Raw genomic sequence first — 18,101 nt, 5'->3', positions numbered from 1 at the left:
ACTCATGATCAAAACCTTTTTCTTGTGTTGATTCCTCATGCATGACATTATCTTCCACTAGCAAGAGGTACACCCTGAGATTTTTACAAATATTTCTCCTCACAATGGTAACACGGTCTCTTCCTTCTCTTTTCATCCATTTGAGAAGAAGAAATCTTTCTTCCCTGAACATAATTCTTTTAAAATATTTTTTCTGCTTCCTCTCCACTCCCATAACAAGGATTATTAACAACATTTATCGTAGATCTTAAAGCCTTTTGAGAGCTCCAAATGTATTCCTCTTGATTTTTGCCAACCCAAATGCTGCACTTAAATTAATAGGATTGAGCATCCATACTGGTAATGATTTCTCATACTTCAACCCACTCAAAAAGTAACTCAATTTGTGTCTATCTAAGAGACAGTTCAACCTATTTGAGAGACTCTCAAACCGGACTTTATAATCAGCTACTGTCGTTATCTGTTTAAACCTAGTTAAGGCTTTCATGGGGTGATCATAAGCTAGTGGACCAAACCTTGTCTATAAAACCCTTACAAACGATTCCCACCCCGTGAATTGTCCTCCATCCAGTGCATCTTGATACCATATTAAGGCCTCACCCTCTATATAGTAAGAGATCATTTGCATCCTTTGATGTAGAAGTGTTTGATGGAACTCGAAATATTGGGTTATCTTGAAACCCATCCCAGCTTATTATTCCCATCAAAATGGAGAAAAATCTAAAAATCTAATTATACCCCATCGGCAATGCATTCCTATCTTCTTGAATTACTACCCGTGTTCTTGAATTCCCACTCTAGAAGGATTAACAAGATGATGTTCAACCAAAGTGCAAATCATGCCATTCATTCGGTCTAACTTATTTGTGATAGTCTGAATTGACTACTGTTGGTCATCCAACTGCCTTTGTATTGCCTTCTATTGCCTTTCGATACTCTTCTGATGCGCTTTCAGTGTCATGGAACGTGTGTCGTCTGCCATGGGAGGATAGACTCTCTGATACCAATTGTTAACTATGAGTGTGTGAAGAATATGGTAGCAGAATAAAGAATGCAAAAGAATGAATCTTGGAAAATCTTTATTGAAGTAAGAATCAGAATTAATTCGAGGAAGTACTACCCTCCACTATACAAGCATCATACAATTCTCAGATGATCCAATGTCATCTTTTCCTGCCCCTTTATACTAATAGAAGTACAAAACCCATATCAGTATGAAAGTAAAATGCCCTGCATTGTGATACTTCCTAAACACCCAAAATGCATTGTACTTAACGCTGGGATTTTCATATTCTTCTTCCTTTCTCACTAAGTACCCCTTGCTATCATTCCCATGTCCATGACACCTTTTGGGCCTCTCTCTCTCTCTCTTCCTTTTCTCTTTGTTCTTTCCTGTGCATTTTACTAGGTCTCATAGTTTACCTGCTCAATCTTCCATTGGCTTGTTGATTTGAAGTTCTACATGATCTTTGGCTCGGATTCTCAAGCTCTCAATTTGTCCATCCTACAGCTTCGACACCCTTTTCAGATTTTTTGACCCCTTCAATTTGGTTTTCATTTATAATGATTTTTGTGGACTATAAAAATTTAGATTATCATGTTTATTTGGGCTTAGTTTTATAGTTGAATTGTGGATGCATCTTACTCTCTCTAGTTTTTAAAACAATGATGAAGAATGAAGCAACACGACTATACTTATTTGACTTCATTTTTTGCCACTGACTTCGCTATATATATGTTTTTTTATATGTCATTGGCCACCAGCCCCTTATGTATCTTATATCGCTAGCAATTCATAAGATGTACAATTAATATAGAATTGCTTTGCCTCTTCAAATGACAACCATAAACTTGCCTATAGTGGTGGCATCTTGCTTGGTGAAATGTTCACATGTCCACGACCTTGTTTTACTAGGTCATGGTGGTCGATCGACATCAATATCCAAATCTTCCTCCTTATTAAGAATACCCTAATCTTTTTTTATCTATAAGTATTTGATTACTTGCATAGGAAGTAACTGCTCCAGACGTGGGTCTAGGGGTGGAAGTACCTGTCGGTGTAGGAACTGTGACATCCCTTGTGGACGATCGTCCCGAGTAGGTTTAGCATCCATATCCATATAAATTGCGCCGTAACAATTAAGAAACAACCAACAAAGACATGGCACAAAAAGAATCTAGACATTGGAAACACATTAAGATCAATTTACGGAATGAGAATCTAGCTAGAACACTCTTTCAAAACAACCTATTGGGATTTTTCTTTTGTTAGCAAGCATATTGTTTTGAAAAGAAAATATGTGTTTTAAACCATGTGTGTATGGTTTTAAAAAAAGAAAAAAAAACTAAAACTCACACAGACGTCGTTTTACATCTGATTTTGGGCTTTGAACTTCGACTCCAACATTAAATTTCGGAGTTATTCTGGCTCCGATTTCGAATTAGAATTTAGACTACTGCCAGAGGTGAAGCTAGCGTCTGCCAGAGTCGGAGCCAGTGAAGGATTTGCAAAGCCTTACTTTTCAGTTTGAAGTCACTTTATTACTTTATTTTGTGTATTCTAATTGACAAGCTCTCTTTGTCTCCCTTTTCTCATTTCATGATGGGTTTCAACTTGTCATGGGCGCCTTGAGCTTACCATTTTTTTATTACATTTTATTCCTTAACAGCTATCATAAATTTTATGGTTTGAAAAGATAATCGACAAAAAATATTACAAAGAAATAATATATAGATTGAGAAAAATAAATAAGTATATCTTAAAGCTTTTCCTAAAACTAGAAAAAAGCGGCTTGGTTCCATAAACTCGATGAATATCTCCAGGAAGCCGAAGCCGGTGCTTTTAGCATTTCAGGGATAATTGGTTGGCATTGGACTCTGGCAACGGTTGTGGGTCCAAAATGAGTCCAAAACCCAATCCTTTAGCACTCACAGTTGGGTTGAGTGGGTTAAAACCTTTATCTGCAAAGTCCAAAATCTGCTCAAGGTCCATTTTAACTTGCCGGAGAATATTTATAGACTCATGATGCTTCCAAGGCCATTTTACTCAAAAACCAGACTTCAAAATAAGCAGACTGACCTGCAAACGACCACACGCATGGTCATGGCCTCGGCAATCTGTGCTCCCACGTTTTTATCATCACCCGTCTGTTCTACAAAATCAGCTATTTACACAACATCTTCTTCTCCTGCGGCACACTCTAAAACCCCAAAACTTCATCTCCCCAAAGCGGTTCCTCCACTGGGCGCCAGTCTTTTCTCTCCATGGAGTGGTTTGAAGCATCTGGGTATAATCTCAATCACGCCAAAGTCTCTCAATTCAGATTCTTCTTCTCAACTCGGTTCGTGGGTATTTTATCTTTTGGACATTCATTATTCATTTTCTTTTTAATCTGTTGAATCTAGTTGGAATGTGATTCCTTGTTATCTTTCTTTCGTTTTTTTCATTTTTTTTTCTCGAAATGATGTTCGTGCAGAGAGGAAGCGGAGGGGTAAAGGTATGGTGATTTATGCATCTCTTTTTGGTGTTGGAGCTCCCGAGGCTCTGGTCATTGGGGTGGTGGCTTTGTTGGTTTTTGGTCCCAAAGGTCTTGCCGAGGTGAGTTGTGTGTATAAACTTAAAACCTCAGACCTTATTTGTTTTTTGATAAGTGACCTCAGACCTTATTTTACTTTTAGTTTGTTAAAGATTTGGATTACTAAATTATTAATAGTCTATGTATATTTAGATGGTCTTAATTTGAATCGATTCCATGCTGGTTCTCTGGAAAAATAGATCTATAGGGATGACTTAGATAGTTATGTCTTACTTTCCCGAAGGAATTGGGATTACGCCAATAATGTGTTTCTAGGGTGTAACGTAATCTAGATTTAATGGTAAGAGTTGCCAATCAGATGGCAGATGGGAATGGATGTTATCAATCGATCATGAAGTTTCCCACAAGAGAAAGATCATAATGATGCATCATCTGAACTCCAAGCTGCCTTTTCCTAGGAAGCTCTTAGTATCTTCCTAATCTGCTTGCTCTAGGCTCTTTAAGTAGTCACAACTTTGTTTATGTCACGTTTGAGTGTGTGAGTGAGTGGTAACGAAGTCTGTCTTGCATAATTATGACTTAAAGATTAACTCTTGACAACACTAATTGATAACACTGTACTTCTAAAAGGATTAGAATGGCTGTGTGGAAATATGAGAGTGCATTGGATCTGCCAAATTAGAGGGGGATACTGATTGTTTCAGTACTATTAGGCCTTTTTTTCCCCTATCTTCTCAAAGGATTAGGCTGACTGTGTGGAAATATGAGAGTGCAATGGATCTGCCCAATTACAGGGGGATACTGGTTGCTTCAGTATTAAAGGCTTTCTTTTCCCCGTCTTCTTTTGTGTGTGTCAGTATGCGTGGTGATCTATTTGGTATTTTGATTAAGCTGGCTAAATGCAGGTTGCTCGGAACTTGGGGAAGACATTGCGTGCATTTCAACCCACCATTAGAGAACTTCAGGTTGAATTTGTTGTGTTATGCTACTCATGAGAAGCTCTAGTTTTAGTAGCGGTGCCTATTTATTTGTATGTAGGAAGTTTCAAAGGAATTTAAGAGCACACTTGAACGGGAGATTGGTCTTGATGACATTTCAACGGAAAATACATACAGCTCCAGTAAACCCAATACAGCAAACCCATCATCTACAACCAGCACCGAGGGTTCTCAGACTCTAGTCGATCCCAGTAAGTGATTAAGTACTTCAGCGTCTATATTCTTATTTCGCAGAGCAATGGGCATTAAATTTGTGTGTGGCTTATTATCCTCCAAAAGATATTGTTGATTGAGCCCCCTGCTGCCTTTTTTTTTTTATCAGTAAGAACTTTATGAATATGAAAAATGGGCATAGCCAAGTACACCAGAGATATACAATAGCAACACCTATGCATGATTGTCTAAAGATACAAGGAAATCATGCATATTCATGCCTTTAAAATCTATTACAATTGACCAATGAAATAAGGTATTAATAAAAAAACCTTCTAAGCTCGTCCATTGTACATTCATGATCCTCAAAACTCCGTCCATTCCTCTCCATCCATAGGCACCACCATAAGCAGATCGGAACCATCTTCCACATAGCTACTATTGAGAGTTACGTTGGATGCCTCTCCAAATTGCTAGCAAATCAACCACCCTTCGTGGCATCACCTAATGTAGCCCCACACGAGCAAAGATATCATTCCATAAGCTCATGGCTACATCACAATGCAATAATAAGCGGTCCACGGACTCCCCACTTTTCTTGCATGTGTAGCACCAATCCAACACAATGATTTGGCACTTCCTGAGATTATCTAAGGTGAGGATCTTCCCTAATGAAGCTGTCCATTACAAAGAGATAAGCTTTTAGGATATTATAGCTACATATTAACTTTTAATAGAATTTGTTAGATAGATTCTGACATTAACTGGTTTCGTAAGTATGCGGAAATGGAAAATATGAGTGTTAATTGAAAACACTTTCTCTTCATTTTGGGAATCTTACTTTTCTTTTTACAAGTAAAAATTTTATTAATAGAAATCTAGGTGAAGCCTAAGTACACAGGGTGCATGCAAGAAAAGATACTTAGTTAGGAAGAACAAGAAGAAATAGATACAAGGAAATTATGAACATTAAGCCCATTGTAATATATAGCCATTGTCCAAAGAAATAACGTGTTGAAAAGAAACTTCGAAGCTTCTCAAACAAACGTTCCTTATCTTTGAGACTCCAGTTGTTTCTTTGCCTCCAAATGCACCATCAAAGGCATGTGAGAACCATCTTTTAAATTGTTGCAATTTGCAGAACACCATTAAGACTTCTCCAGTTGGTGAGAAGATCAACCACCCTACCAGGCATAACCTATGCTAGCCCTACTCTATTGAAGAAATCATCCCACAGGGTCCTAGCAACCTCGCAATGAGGAAGCAAGTGATCCACTATTTTGCTACTTTTCGTGCACATACAATACCAATTGATTACAATAATCTGCCATTTCCATTGGTTGTCCATGGTCATGGTCTTCCCCCAACGAGGTTTTCCAGACAAAGAATGTGGCATTTAAAGGAACCTTACTTCCCCAATTGCTCTTCCAAGGGAAAGAGTTGTCCTCCAAATTGGCGATGACTCTATAGAAGGAGCCAACAGAAAATTTCCCTTTTCTAAAGGGAGTCCACAACATCACATCTACCTCTTGATCTCTTTTCCCTGGAGACCTAACTTTCTATAAAAGCAATCATCTAAAGCCCAACATTATACTGAGGTCTAGCATGTGGATTGGGAACCTTTTACACTTGCAGAACTCTATACGTTTTGTCAAGTATAAAGAAGTTCATTTAAGCAAAAACATATCCTTATTTGATGTCCTGAAGTTATTGTATGTATTTTCTTACTTTATTTTTTTTCACTTATAAAAAATAAAAATTCTTTCTTAATTTTTTGTAGTAATATTTCTATATGGCTACTTTTTGTAAGTTTTGGATAAAAGTGGAATAAAAGTGGAATAAAGGCATAATATGCCTAAATATTTCTGAATAATGATAAGGATGAAAGTCTATGAGTTCAAAGTATACAAGTATCCAGCTGTTTATAGCACTATTAAAGAGTCAGTTGTAGAGTTGTCTTTAAATTAGTCAAGTACTTATCTTTTCAAGAAGCTGAGTGTAACCCCCCTTCCCTAGGGCTAGGAATGTTACGTTCTTAAGTAAATAAAGCCAAACAAGATTTCTTAACTGAATAAGGCCCCGTTTGGATTCAGAAAGTATTTCATCTCATCTCATCATTACGACTTTTTCAAATTTCCACACAAAATATAATAAACAATTCAACTTTGTCAAATCCCAATTCAACTTTTTCAAATCTCAGAACAATAATGTTATTAAAAAATAATATTCTTACAATATTTTTTTCAACTTTCATCTTTCATTTAAAACCATCTTATCTTATCTCTGAATCTAAACTAGTCCTAAATCTAACTAAACCCCAAGGTTTTGGCCCAAGTGGTGAAGTACTTGGTCTTGGGGTATCACTCCTTTCAAGGTCCTAGGTTCAACACCTCATGGGTGCAAACAATCCTTTGGGACCACACCCTCTGGTAAAAAGTCAGTGATTTAGCCAGTTCCATTTAACCAATGATATAGTGATACTAATACTATATAATAATATGTGTTCATTGTAATAATTATATAATATCTTATATATAATTATAATTTATATTATTATATATAAAAATTATATATAATATAAAAATATTATATATAATATTAAAAAAATTAATTTAAATATATATTATAGTGAGGTCCTAAAAATCATAGAACCGGTTCCGGCCATTTTTGCATTTTAGAAACCGGTTCAGGCTAGTCTGGACCGGTTTTCCTGTTAAAATTTACACCTCTATCCAACCGAAGCTCCCTCTATGAGGACGGCTTCAAAATGCCCCAAGAGGCATAGAAGAAATAGGGCTATAAGCTCATCCCCGCCTTTCGAAACAGGTGGGGAAGCACTACCTTTTGTTACACCATTTTTATCTTCTGAAAGAGACTCGTCTACTTCCAAAGTACTTAAAACCCTGGAAGGACCCCCATCTTCAACTGAAAGTGAACCTTGGAAAAAAGTACCAATCCCATTTGCAACTGGTGACTGGGGGTAGTTAGACGGCAACCTGCCGATGAACTGAGTGACATCGACGTGAACAAAGATGCCAGCATCTGACGACCCTATCTGTGACGGTGTTGATGTGCCTTGCGCTAACGAATTTGAGCCTTCAAACCCATAGGATCGATTAGCCCCCCCCCCCCCCCCCCCCCCCGGTTTTCGGCCCACCACCCAAACCAATGACCAGGTCCAACCCCTTATTCACTTTAATCATTAGATCTCTCACATTCTCCATAACTTCGTCAATTGAGCTTTGACAAACCACAAGATCCCCTCCACTTCTCCCACCCACACACACCCAACAGAGGCACCCATTCGACCTTGCAACTCATGAGGAACGTGCTTACCCTCCATTTCTCCCAATGTCACTTGACAACCTTTGTCTCCTACAAGTGCTTTACCCTTTCCTTCCGCCGCGGAGCTACTCTCGGCCGGAATACATGCTGGTGACCTTAACACCAAGGCATATGAGGCACCTTTGACCGAGAAAGGCCTTCCCACTATCTTTCCATCAACGAACAGCCCTCTGTTTGCATGCTCCAGAGTAGGGGCTTTGGACCCAGGGATGCTTCGAATGGAATGCACAAAACCTTTCCATCCAATGCCATTTGCACCTTCAGGGATCACCAACAAACCTTTCCTCCCATTCCAGAATCCTGAAAGTTGCAGAAAACTGCCCCTTTTGTTAATATGATGTTGAATGATGAGAACTCCATTGTCATCCTTAGCTCCCTGAAGAATCCGTCATGACAAAGGAGTTCTAAGCAATCCTCTATACCCTTAGCAACCCATGAAGACGATGACCTTCATAGAAACTTAGCCATCATTTTGCTGCGTTCAGAGATACGAAATCTAATAAATACTAATATCATTTAAATATTCTTAACATATTTCTTTATTTTATAATTATAACTGTAATAGAACAAATTTGATCTAATCTGACAAAATAAACAATGGCATTTGTTTCATAAACTAGACTCAATCACATTTAAAGTATTCAAAATAAAGATTAAGGTTTCTGAAAAATTTAATACTTAATAACACAATTTAAATCCTTAAATATTTTTTTGTAGGAAAAATAAGGTTTCTGAAAAATAAAGTTTATGGGCTAATCATAGATTAAAACTGTGCCCAACTTAAACATCAAAGCCCATATGAAAATCAGTCTACTTAAAATATTATAACAGTTCCTGAAATACAATAAACCAAGCCGATGTGAAAATTAAGCCTAGCCCACGAAAATGAGAGAAGCTTAAAACAAATACTTAAAACCTAAGGGCACAAACTTAATTATACTTAAAACAATTCTTCACGGTGCTTCACAAAACACTACACGACAAAGGATTAAAAGGGCATATTTTTGTAAAAAATTAAATCTGTACATGTTTTACAGAAAAAGGACTACGATCTGCACATACTTTATGAACAGGCTAACAAGTAAATTCCATGTGAAAAGAGATAAGGGTAAAGTTGTGATGACACCCAAAATTTACCCTAGCAGTACACGAGTAACATGATCGCGGAAGAATTGAAAGCATCATTTTTTACATAGAGCCTACATTCCCTTGAGAGGAAAAGAGCAATGTGATGGAGGCTTACCATGCAAGAGAAACAGAGGCTGACGGAACAGTGGCTGGGCTGAGATTCACGGTGGTTGCTAGTTGGCTTCCTCTATGCATGGTGGTGGGTGTCGAGCGAAGAGAAACACAACAATGGTTGCTGCCATGGGTTGATGGTGGCTCACAGAGCAACGCAAATGAACGTGGGTGGTGTTCCAACGTTGTTTGTAGCGGCACAAGGCTGTGGGCACATATGGGTACACGGCTTGGCAACACAACAACGCTTGCTTGGCGTCGGGTGGTGTTTTACTGTGCGAATGTAGCGACGTGAAGGGCTGGTGGAGGAAGGTGGCTGTCTGTGACTACTGCGGTGCGGAGGAGAGATATGTGACGGTGGTTGGATGGGGCTTTTGACGTGGGAGAGAGTGATGTGTGACAGATATTAACTGGAGTGGCGTGAGATGATGGGAGGTGACTAATCAGGAAACACAGGCGGCGTACATGGGCATGGTGCACGATGATATTGACTTGATTTCTCAGTTTCCACTGGTTTGGTGGTTGTATGGAGGAGTAGGGTTATGGTTGCTTGGGTCTCGGCAGGGAGGGAGGTGTCACTTACAAGTTACGTGGGCTGCGGCTGCTGGACTTCACCGTTCATGGCAGTGGGTCTGCTCTGTTTTGAGGAGCAAGATCAGGGGCTTATGCTCCATAGTGATGGTACGTGTAGTGGATTTCATGGTGCCATCGTGGAGGTTGCGTCGTTGGCAGCAACTTGTTCGTGGTGCTGTGGCTTGTTGGCAGAGAGAGAAACTGGTCGTGGTGCTTGCCGAACGATGCATATGATAGAGGGAGTGGCTCGACGTTTTGTTTGCCGAGGGTTGAGGGAGGAATGTCATGGGGGAAGGAAATGAAGATATATAAATAGTTGAGAATTCCGGTGTGTTATTCGGTTACAAAATTGTCAAAATCTTATGAACCAAGAAAACACCTAAAGGCGGTGTCTGCTGCTGATGGAGGTTTTAAAGATGCTTGTTTTAGTCAGTTATAGGAGTAACGTACAAGAGGAGAGGGAGAACGTGGAAGTTCAAAGTAATCCACTACACTCATCGTATTAACAATTAAAATTAATAGTAATAATCCGAATTAAAAATTAATAACTTATTAATGACCTAAAATTTGATAAAATGTTAATAGAATATAATAAAAATAATAGAATTTTTATATTAATATGAAAATACATCAAAATTCTTTTATGGCCTAATTTTACGATCGGGTTATTACATTGAAGGGTTGTTTGGAAATAATTTTCATCTCATCCCATCTCATCTCATCTCATTCTCTTCCCAAACATCACTCAAGCACAAATACTATTAAACTAATCATTACAACTTTTTCAAACTTCCAAGTAAAATATAAAAAATAATTCAATTTTTTCAAATCTTAAAACAAAAATAATATTATAACAATATTCGGTGAACCATTTCCTATTACATTGCGAGATAGCTAGGGTGTTGTGGAATGAGGTGATCGGTAGAGTAGAGCTGGCTTGGGTTATGCTGGAGACTGTAGTGGCAGTGCTGGCTAGCTGGACAAATATAAGAGGCATATAGCAGATTAAAGCGGTTTGGAAAATGATCCCTATATGCATCATGTGGTGTTTGTGGCAGGAGCGCAATGCGAGGACGTTCAAGGACAAAGAGAGATCGCTAGGAGAACTTATAGCTTTATTTTACAGCACTTTATGTACTTGGGAAAATGGCTTTGGAGATATCATTTGGAGGGGGGTTCATTGTGGAAGGATATTATTGACGCTAGATATGGTGTCGATTGGGGTGGCTGGTACTCTAAAGAAGTGAGAGGGGGGGTATGGTGTGGGTTTATGGAAGTATATAAGGAAGGGACGACCATGTTTTGCAAATCAAATTCGCTTTGTAGTTGGCGAGGGCATTCGTATCAGATTTTGGAGGGATGTGTGGTGTGGAGACCACGCTTTGGAAAGGGCTTTTTCGGCCTTATACCATATTGCAGTGAATAGGGAGGCTTCAGTGGTATACGTGCGTTTATTTTCTCATGGTGCGCACCAGTGGAATATTCTTTTTAATAGGGATTTGTATGATTAGGAATTACCTATTGTTTCAGAATTTTACAGCATACTATATTCCACGGAGTTTCCTATGGCACAGGGAGATAGTTTGAAGTGGAGGTCTAATAACCGCAAGATATTATGCCATTCCCCTGGAAGATTATTTGGAGGTCTCGTGTGCCTTCAAAAGCAGTTTTTTTTTTTGTTTGGAGTGCTGCTCTAGGGAAGATATTGACCACGGACAACTTGAGAAAGAGAGGATGTGTACTGTTAGATTGGTGCTACACGTGCAAGAAGAATGGAGAATCTGTGGACCATCTCTTATTACACTGTGAGGTAACAAGGGTGTTGTGGGATGAGATCTTTCCAAGGGTTGATGTTGCTTAGGTTATGCCTATGAGGGTGGTGGATTTGTTGGGTTGTTGGTCAAAGATGCAAGGCTGCTATTAAGTGGCAGCAGTGTGGAAGATGGTTCTGTTATGTATTATGTGGTGCACTTGGACGGAAAGGAATGCGCGTTGCTTCAAAGATAAGGAACGTACATTGCCCGAGCTGAATAATTTTTTTCTCCACACTCTAATGTGGAGGTTTTCCACTATTGTTTTACATGGGGATAGTGTTAGGATTTCTTGTCTTTAATTTATCATTCTTAGAATGTAATTAGGAGTTCTTATGTATACTTCCTGTGTACAAAGGCTATGCCTATTTCATTCATATGTATAATATCTATCTTTTATTGATAAAAAAAAAACTTTATGTACTTGGGCCATTGCTGTTGATTTCAACGGCATGGACCTACATGAATTTCTTGTCTCTTTTGCACCCTTTTAATTAGTGCCTAATTCTTTGATCAATAAAATTTGTTTACTTATAAAAAAATATATTTTTTATTCAACTTTTTCTCTCTCATTTCCTAAAACCTAATAAATACTTAACTCAGATTATCTCACTACTAGACTTGTGCATAAAGCGCTGGGACCCGCTCCGTCCGAGATACCCGATATAGCCCACCCGATCAAAGACAGGTTCATCGGATCTAAATTTCCTATTAGGTTTAAACACCCAATTTTTGTCAAAACCGATGACCCGAAAAGGTAGAGTACCTTTGGCCTCGTCTTGAACAATATCTGATGCCGAATGACGCCGGTAACTTCTAATTCCACGCTAGACGAAAAATCACCGTCACCGATCTCACGGTCTGGGTCGGAGTGTTTAGTTTTCTTCAGAACCAATAGTGGCTTCTTCAACAAGACTTTCGATCCTGTTAATTCATGATACCCAACTGTAAAAGTATACACCTCCTAAGAAGAAGGGCGGCAAAGGATGCCGATTTGGAGGTTTTGGAGACGGTCTTGGAAGGAAGGTTGAGCTTCTACTGCGCCTTGCAACTCTAAGATTGCCCATTCAGGGCAATTCCCTTCACCGTAGTTGCACTTCACTCGAACCCTAGCCAGTGTAGCCACCCTTTTTGTTCCACGTTGCCTTTCTCCATCGCCGGATCTGGACTAAGACGAGGTTGTACCTTGAAATCCCATTCGGACAAAACGAAAGAAAAAGCCTCTCAATCGGCAGGTATTTTCTACTGCTCCTCCTCCAGAACCTCTCGTCTCCTTCTTTCAATCTGTGTCTCGTCTCCTTTCAATCTGTGTCTTGTTTCCAAGAATATAATGTTCCGGATTTTCAAGGTACGTAATATCTATATCTATACAAGTATACATCTTCTTTGGAAACCATGTGGGAATAAAAAACAAACCCAGAAATATCTTCTTCTTCTTTCTTCGGTTTTTTTGTTCTTTCTCACTTCGTTTTTATTTGGAGTTCTTTTGAGCTCTTAAATTGATAATGGGTTTCGTTGATTTTTCTTCTCCTAAAGTATTAAACTTTTTTATCCGGTTTCCGTCTTCATTAGACAACAAGGAAAATCAAAGATTTTAGTTTTCTTGGGTCCCAGACGATCAAAGTTCAAGTCTTTAACATCTTTTTTGTTCTTTGAACGAGTTTTATAGTTATTGGCCATGGACTGCGTCTCTGAGGCAGAGGCAAAGAGAGAAGGGCTTTCAAGTAGTGAGAAAGGAAGGTATATATTAAAAATAAAAAATAAAAAAATAAAAAAAATAAAAAAATAAAAAAAAATAAAAAAAAGAAACTGATCCGAATGGTTCGGGTCGGGTTGGGTTATTTTTCCCTGTCCATAGTTGCAGGCCAAAAAAGTGTTTGGGTGGCCAATGTGCTGGCCTACTCACTACTATTCACAAACCATCTTATTACTATTCACAAAATTCTCATCTCATCTCATTCCCCAAGCTTCCCCTGAGTTTTTGCCATCTTTGGTTTTAGGAGAAATCTTGAATTTTCTAATCTGTATAAATGTATCATTGTTTCATTGTATGCTTTCAGAGATAAGGAAGGAAATGTCAGTTTCTCATTTTTGTTTTCCAGGAAACATTCATTCCATTCTCTTCGAAAATTGGATTGGAAAGGATTCTATTAGAACTGTTTCTATTCTGTTCCAGATTCATTATTGTTTGCAGCAACTCGCTGGGTTAGGTTTCTATTTTGGGAAAGAAAATTTAGTTGGATTCTAATAGGAAAATAGGTCCACTTTAGGAAAAGTTGGCCCTTGGAATCCCATTTAATTGCAGGTTCCCATGTTTAAGGTTTGTTGTGAATTGTTTTAGTGCTTCCATTTCGTTAAAAATAATTTAATATATGAACCAATAAGAGTTAAGGTTTTTGGAATTTAGCTTGTATTGGATTCTTTTTTGGGTGCAAGAAACTTAAATATTGTTTGAAATTGTTTTACCAATAAAGTGCGGTAGGGTGGTGACATAGACTCTCTCTCTCTCTCTCTCTCTCTCTCTGATGTGTCCCTGGTGACATTTGCCAGTAATACTCTCTCCTTCCCTTCTTATCTTTCTTGCTTGTGGTCCCTTTACAAGAGTTCTACCATTTTTGGTTTAGCTGCTTGTAATCTTCAATCAGTCTGTGAGCGTGTTTGTTTTCTCACATGGGGATGGGATATTCTAGTTGGTTCATCAAGTCAAAAACCGTTCTGAGATTTTGGCAGGGGAATGTATCTGAGTGATGCACATTAGTGAGAGAGGAACAGGAGTGGCCTCTGGGGAAAGAGGAACAGGAGTGGCCTCTGGGGAAAGCCAGTGTGCTCTGGTCATTGTCCTCCAGGGAAGCTCTCATGCAAGCTGAAGGATTGAGAGATTTCACCAAGTTCTTGATGGTAGGAAATAGAGTCTATATTGCTCAATGTTGCTCCAACAGTGAGGGTAGATATTTGGCTCTCGCTGAATATGGTGGAGGTTAGAGGTTAGAGAAACCTTATTGCCAACCAGTGCAAGTACACACCAAGGACCACACGACTTCTTGTTTTGATATCCTCACAAATTGTCTAGAAGTCTTCACTTTCTGCAAAACCCAAGCTCATGACGCTACCCTATTCCCTACAAAACTAATCTCTCTCTGGTGCAATGGATAATTAGGGGCAAACAGCATAGGGGCTCCTCCCTGGTCCCTGTGGCACTGCTCAGATCACTCCTTGTCACCAAAGCTAATCTGTCCCCTCCCTTGCTTGAATTGGTATTGCAGAAATTGGACCTGCAGCAGTTCACATATCACCCCCCCGTCGCCAGATGTAATTCTTGGACCTTTCTGGAATCACAACAGCACTCCTAGTCTTAGAACCCAGCAAAAAAGGTTCCCCCCTTCCAATGTCAAGAACCAATTACCCGAGGCTTCTCCCTTGTCAAGAGCAACCCTAGCCTCCAGAACCACATTACCATCTCCAACGAGGTCTACAGACTCAGAAGGGCAAGTATCAGGATACATAGCTCCTGAAACAGTCATCATAGAACCTGGGGAGGAGGAAGATGGCATCGCATCCCTATCAAGGACTACAACCTGGTGCCAGCCTTCAGGACTTAGTAAATCTTTTTGCTCTCTCTAACTAGGTGTATCTATTGTGCACGCCTTGTGTACTTAGGATATATATCAACAATAGGATTGGACTTTGAGCCAAAGTCTGAACAAGGAAGTGAACTCTTCCCACAGCTAATTCCATCTGTTAGATTCCACATAAACAACCAAATTGCCACCAAGACAAAGCTACAAAGTCTTTCCACACCTAATTTCATCTGTTGCATTCCACCCTTATAAACAAGCAAATTGCTACCAAGACAAAGCTACTTGGTGATTTTAAAAAAAAAGTCATCAAGTACTTTTTACATATAAAAAAAATGTCTCAAGTTGCTAAAAATGAGAGGAGTTCCAACAAGTTTACTAAACATCTTTGTTTTGCCTATGTACAATCTAGGTGGTCACTTTACTGAAACACCGATTAGGATAGCGGGCATATCAAGGGCCGTGGTACTGATGTATATGTCAGGCATGTATGCAGTTGTCATGATCAATGGCTATCAATGTATACCCTGCTCCTGTCTGGAAATAGATCCTCGATTTTGTCAGGTCCAGTCCAAGTATTGCGTTCTTTAAACAAAGATAATTCTATCTCCGTTTGAGATGCAGTGCCTTTTGTTTGCTTTATGGTCATGCCATTTCATATCCTTACAACTACGTGGAAAGTTCGGCCTGTTCTCTTCTTCCTTCACCCCGTCCCCACCTCGACCCACCACCCTTTCCTTTAAAACAAATCTGATAGAACCATGCCATAAAAACTTGCAGATGGTGCTCCATCCAGTAATAGAGCATACACCACGGAAGAGTACCTAAAGATAACAGAAGAGCAACTAAAGGCATCTGCTGTCCAACAGCAGGTGCAGACATCTCCATTGGGAGAAGGCGAGTTGGAAACTGAGACTCTGCCTCAAGGTTAGTCATTCTTCAACAACTCTCTCTCTCTCTCTCTCTCTCTCTCTCTCTAGGTCTCTTTCTAATTTTGTTTGTGTGATTTGATCTCAGCTAATATTCGAGAAGCTGCCACTACGATGCCTCCACATCAAGAGACTGAAAGCGAGAAATGAAACAAACCTCGTGAAGGAAAATGAAAGGTATTTCACAAGCCCTATGTTGGCATGAAATTCCATGTATATGATGACCACCCCCCTCCCTGCTCCCATTCATTTTTCTTTGAAATTGTTAACTGCTAGAGTTCAAGTTTTCTGTATTGGTTTCAAGAGGACAACGAAGCACAACTTGTCGGTGTTTACTAATTGTAGAGTATGATTTTTTAGTAAGCTAGCCCTGCAACTAAGAAATGCTACTCTTCCTTGATTTGAGTACGGACAAAAGGCGTTTTGGTCCATGACAGCATGATAGGCTCATTCACGCAAGTTTGCATTGATGGCTATATCATAAGTCGTTCCTATTTACTATGAAGGGAACTCCCGAAAAATCCACAGCCATCGACAGGTTAATGGATTTTGAGCATGCGGATTAATTGCTACTGATGAAGCATTTTGGACGTAAATTTGTTACTAGAAAGCCCAAAGTCATCGTTCTCGGGAAACTTGATAGGTTGAACATTGACAAGGAAATACACAAGACGAGAAATGTAGACAAACTCCTGCTGCCTACCTACCTACCTTCACGGCTTCACCTACAAGTGACGTTTGATAAGGGGAAGTGCTCTTTACTCAAGATCCAGCAAATCACTAGAATACTTGGGAAAAATCACACTTCGCATTAATGAACTGTCACTACATTTTTAGTCTTCCACAAAAATAATAGAAATATAACTTCCATTTTAAATTAGCAAGCTTTGGCAATTTGTACCATTCATCAAAGATTCGACTGGAAAAATCAGGCAATACATCATATTTTTCGTAGTTCTATACAATTAGATCTTGACAAAGTGTTAAAATTCGATAGTTTAAACGGCAGATGCTATAGGTTTGGTAACATAGGGAGGGTTAAAGGTAAAAACAAAAACGAAAAAAACAATAAAAACTGCAAAATATTAAAGGAGGGGCTATTGTGGATCTAGAAAAATTTGTTTATTTATTTATTATTATTATTTTTGTCAGGGTTGCCTCTCTCCTTGCCACTATTACTAGTCTATTAGTCAAATTTTACCTATTATCCTACTTTTTATCTTTTTTTATGGCACTCTATCTAAATTCTATATAAATAATCAAATATAATTTTTTTTCGGATTTTTTATTATTTTTTTCTAAAATATTATTTTATTTTTTTAATACATATATTAAATCCATTAAATTAGCTTCATTTTCATTACTTTCAAGAAAGCAATCTATACGTCAAATTAAATAAAATCAATGTCCTCAAATTGCACGAAGAAAACAATGTATATAAAAAAGGAAATATGATTGAAATCGAGTGAAGGAAAGGCAATGTTCGGCGGTGACAAAAATAATAATTAAAAATTAAGATGGCTAAGCTACGGTATTGTCCAAATATGTTGAAAATCAACTTGTAGATGAAAGCTAAGATGACTTTATCAGATTTGCTATCTCAAAGTTAAAATTTGGTTAATATGTCATTTTTTGACATTTGACTAATTATTCAAAACTTGAACTTTACGTTGGATTAGTCATCTCATTCTCTATAATAATAAAATATTATTATTTTTGAAATATATTTTTAATACAATTTTTTTTTTTATTTGCTCAAGTACCTTTCTATTTCTATTTTTATATTTACGGAACTGTGGTTGGTGATATGAAAGTAGTGCGGGATGCAGAGTGATGTAATCTGGTCTGGCAGGTATACTACAACAAATTATATGATGAAGACTTTATTCGTAGCCTCTTGTTTTATGCGATACATGTTAAAAGAGGAGTACTGTACTGGTGA

The 18,101-nt window shown here is 38.5% G+C and overlaps 1 protein-coding gene across 2 annotated transcripts; it reads left to right on the top strand.

Moving 5' to 3' along the window:
• The first annotated feature begins 2,923 nt into the window (after positions 1-2,923).
• LOC121257985 (sec-independent protein translocase protein TATB, chloroplastic) lies at positions 2,924-16,567 on the top strand. 2 transcript variants are annotated; one of them, XM_041159294.1, is made up of 6 exons: positions 2,924-3,341; positions 3,477-3,598; positions 4,442-4,501; positions 4,575-4,725; positions 16,011-16,157; positions 16,248-16,567. In XM_041159294.1, the coding sequence occupies exons 1-6, from the start codon at positions 3,023-3,025 to the stop codon at positions 16,307-16,309; spliced, it is 861 nt and encodes a 286-aa protein (XP_041015228.1). In that variant the 5' UTR covers positions 2,924-3,022; the 3' UTR covers positions 16,310-16,567. The 2 variants fall into 2 exon arrangements, with proteins under 2 accessions (XP_041015228.1, XP_041015229.1); XM_041159295.1 differs by having other exon boundaries at positions 2,955-3,323.
• The last annotated feature ends 1,534 nt before the right edge of the window (positions 16,568-18,101 follow it).

This window comes from Juglans microcarpa x Juglans regia, chromosome 3S (assembly GCF_004785595.1).
Source record: "Juglans microcarpa x Juglans regia isolate MS1-56 chromosome 3S, Jm3101_v1.0, whole genome shotgun sequence".
Classification (NCBI taxonomy): Eukaryota; Viridiplantae; Streptophyta; class Magnoliopsida; order Fagales; family Juglandaceae; genus Juglans; species Juglans microcarpa x Juglans regia.
This window is presented reverse-complemented; position numbering and strand designations above follow the sequence as displayed.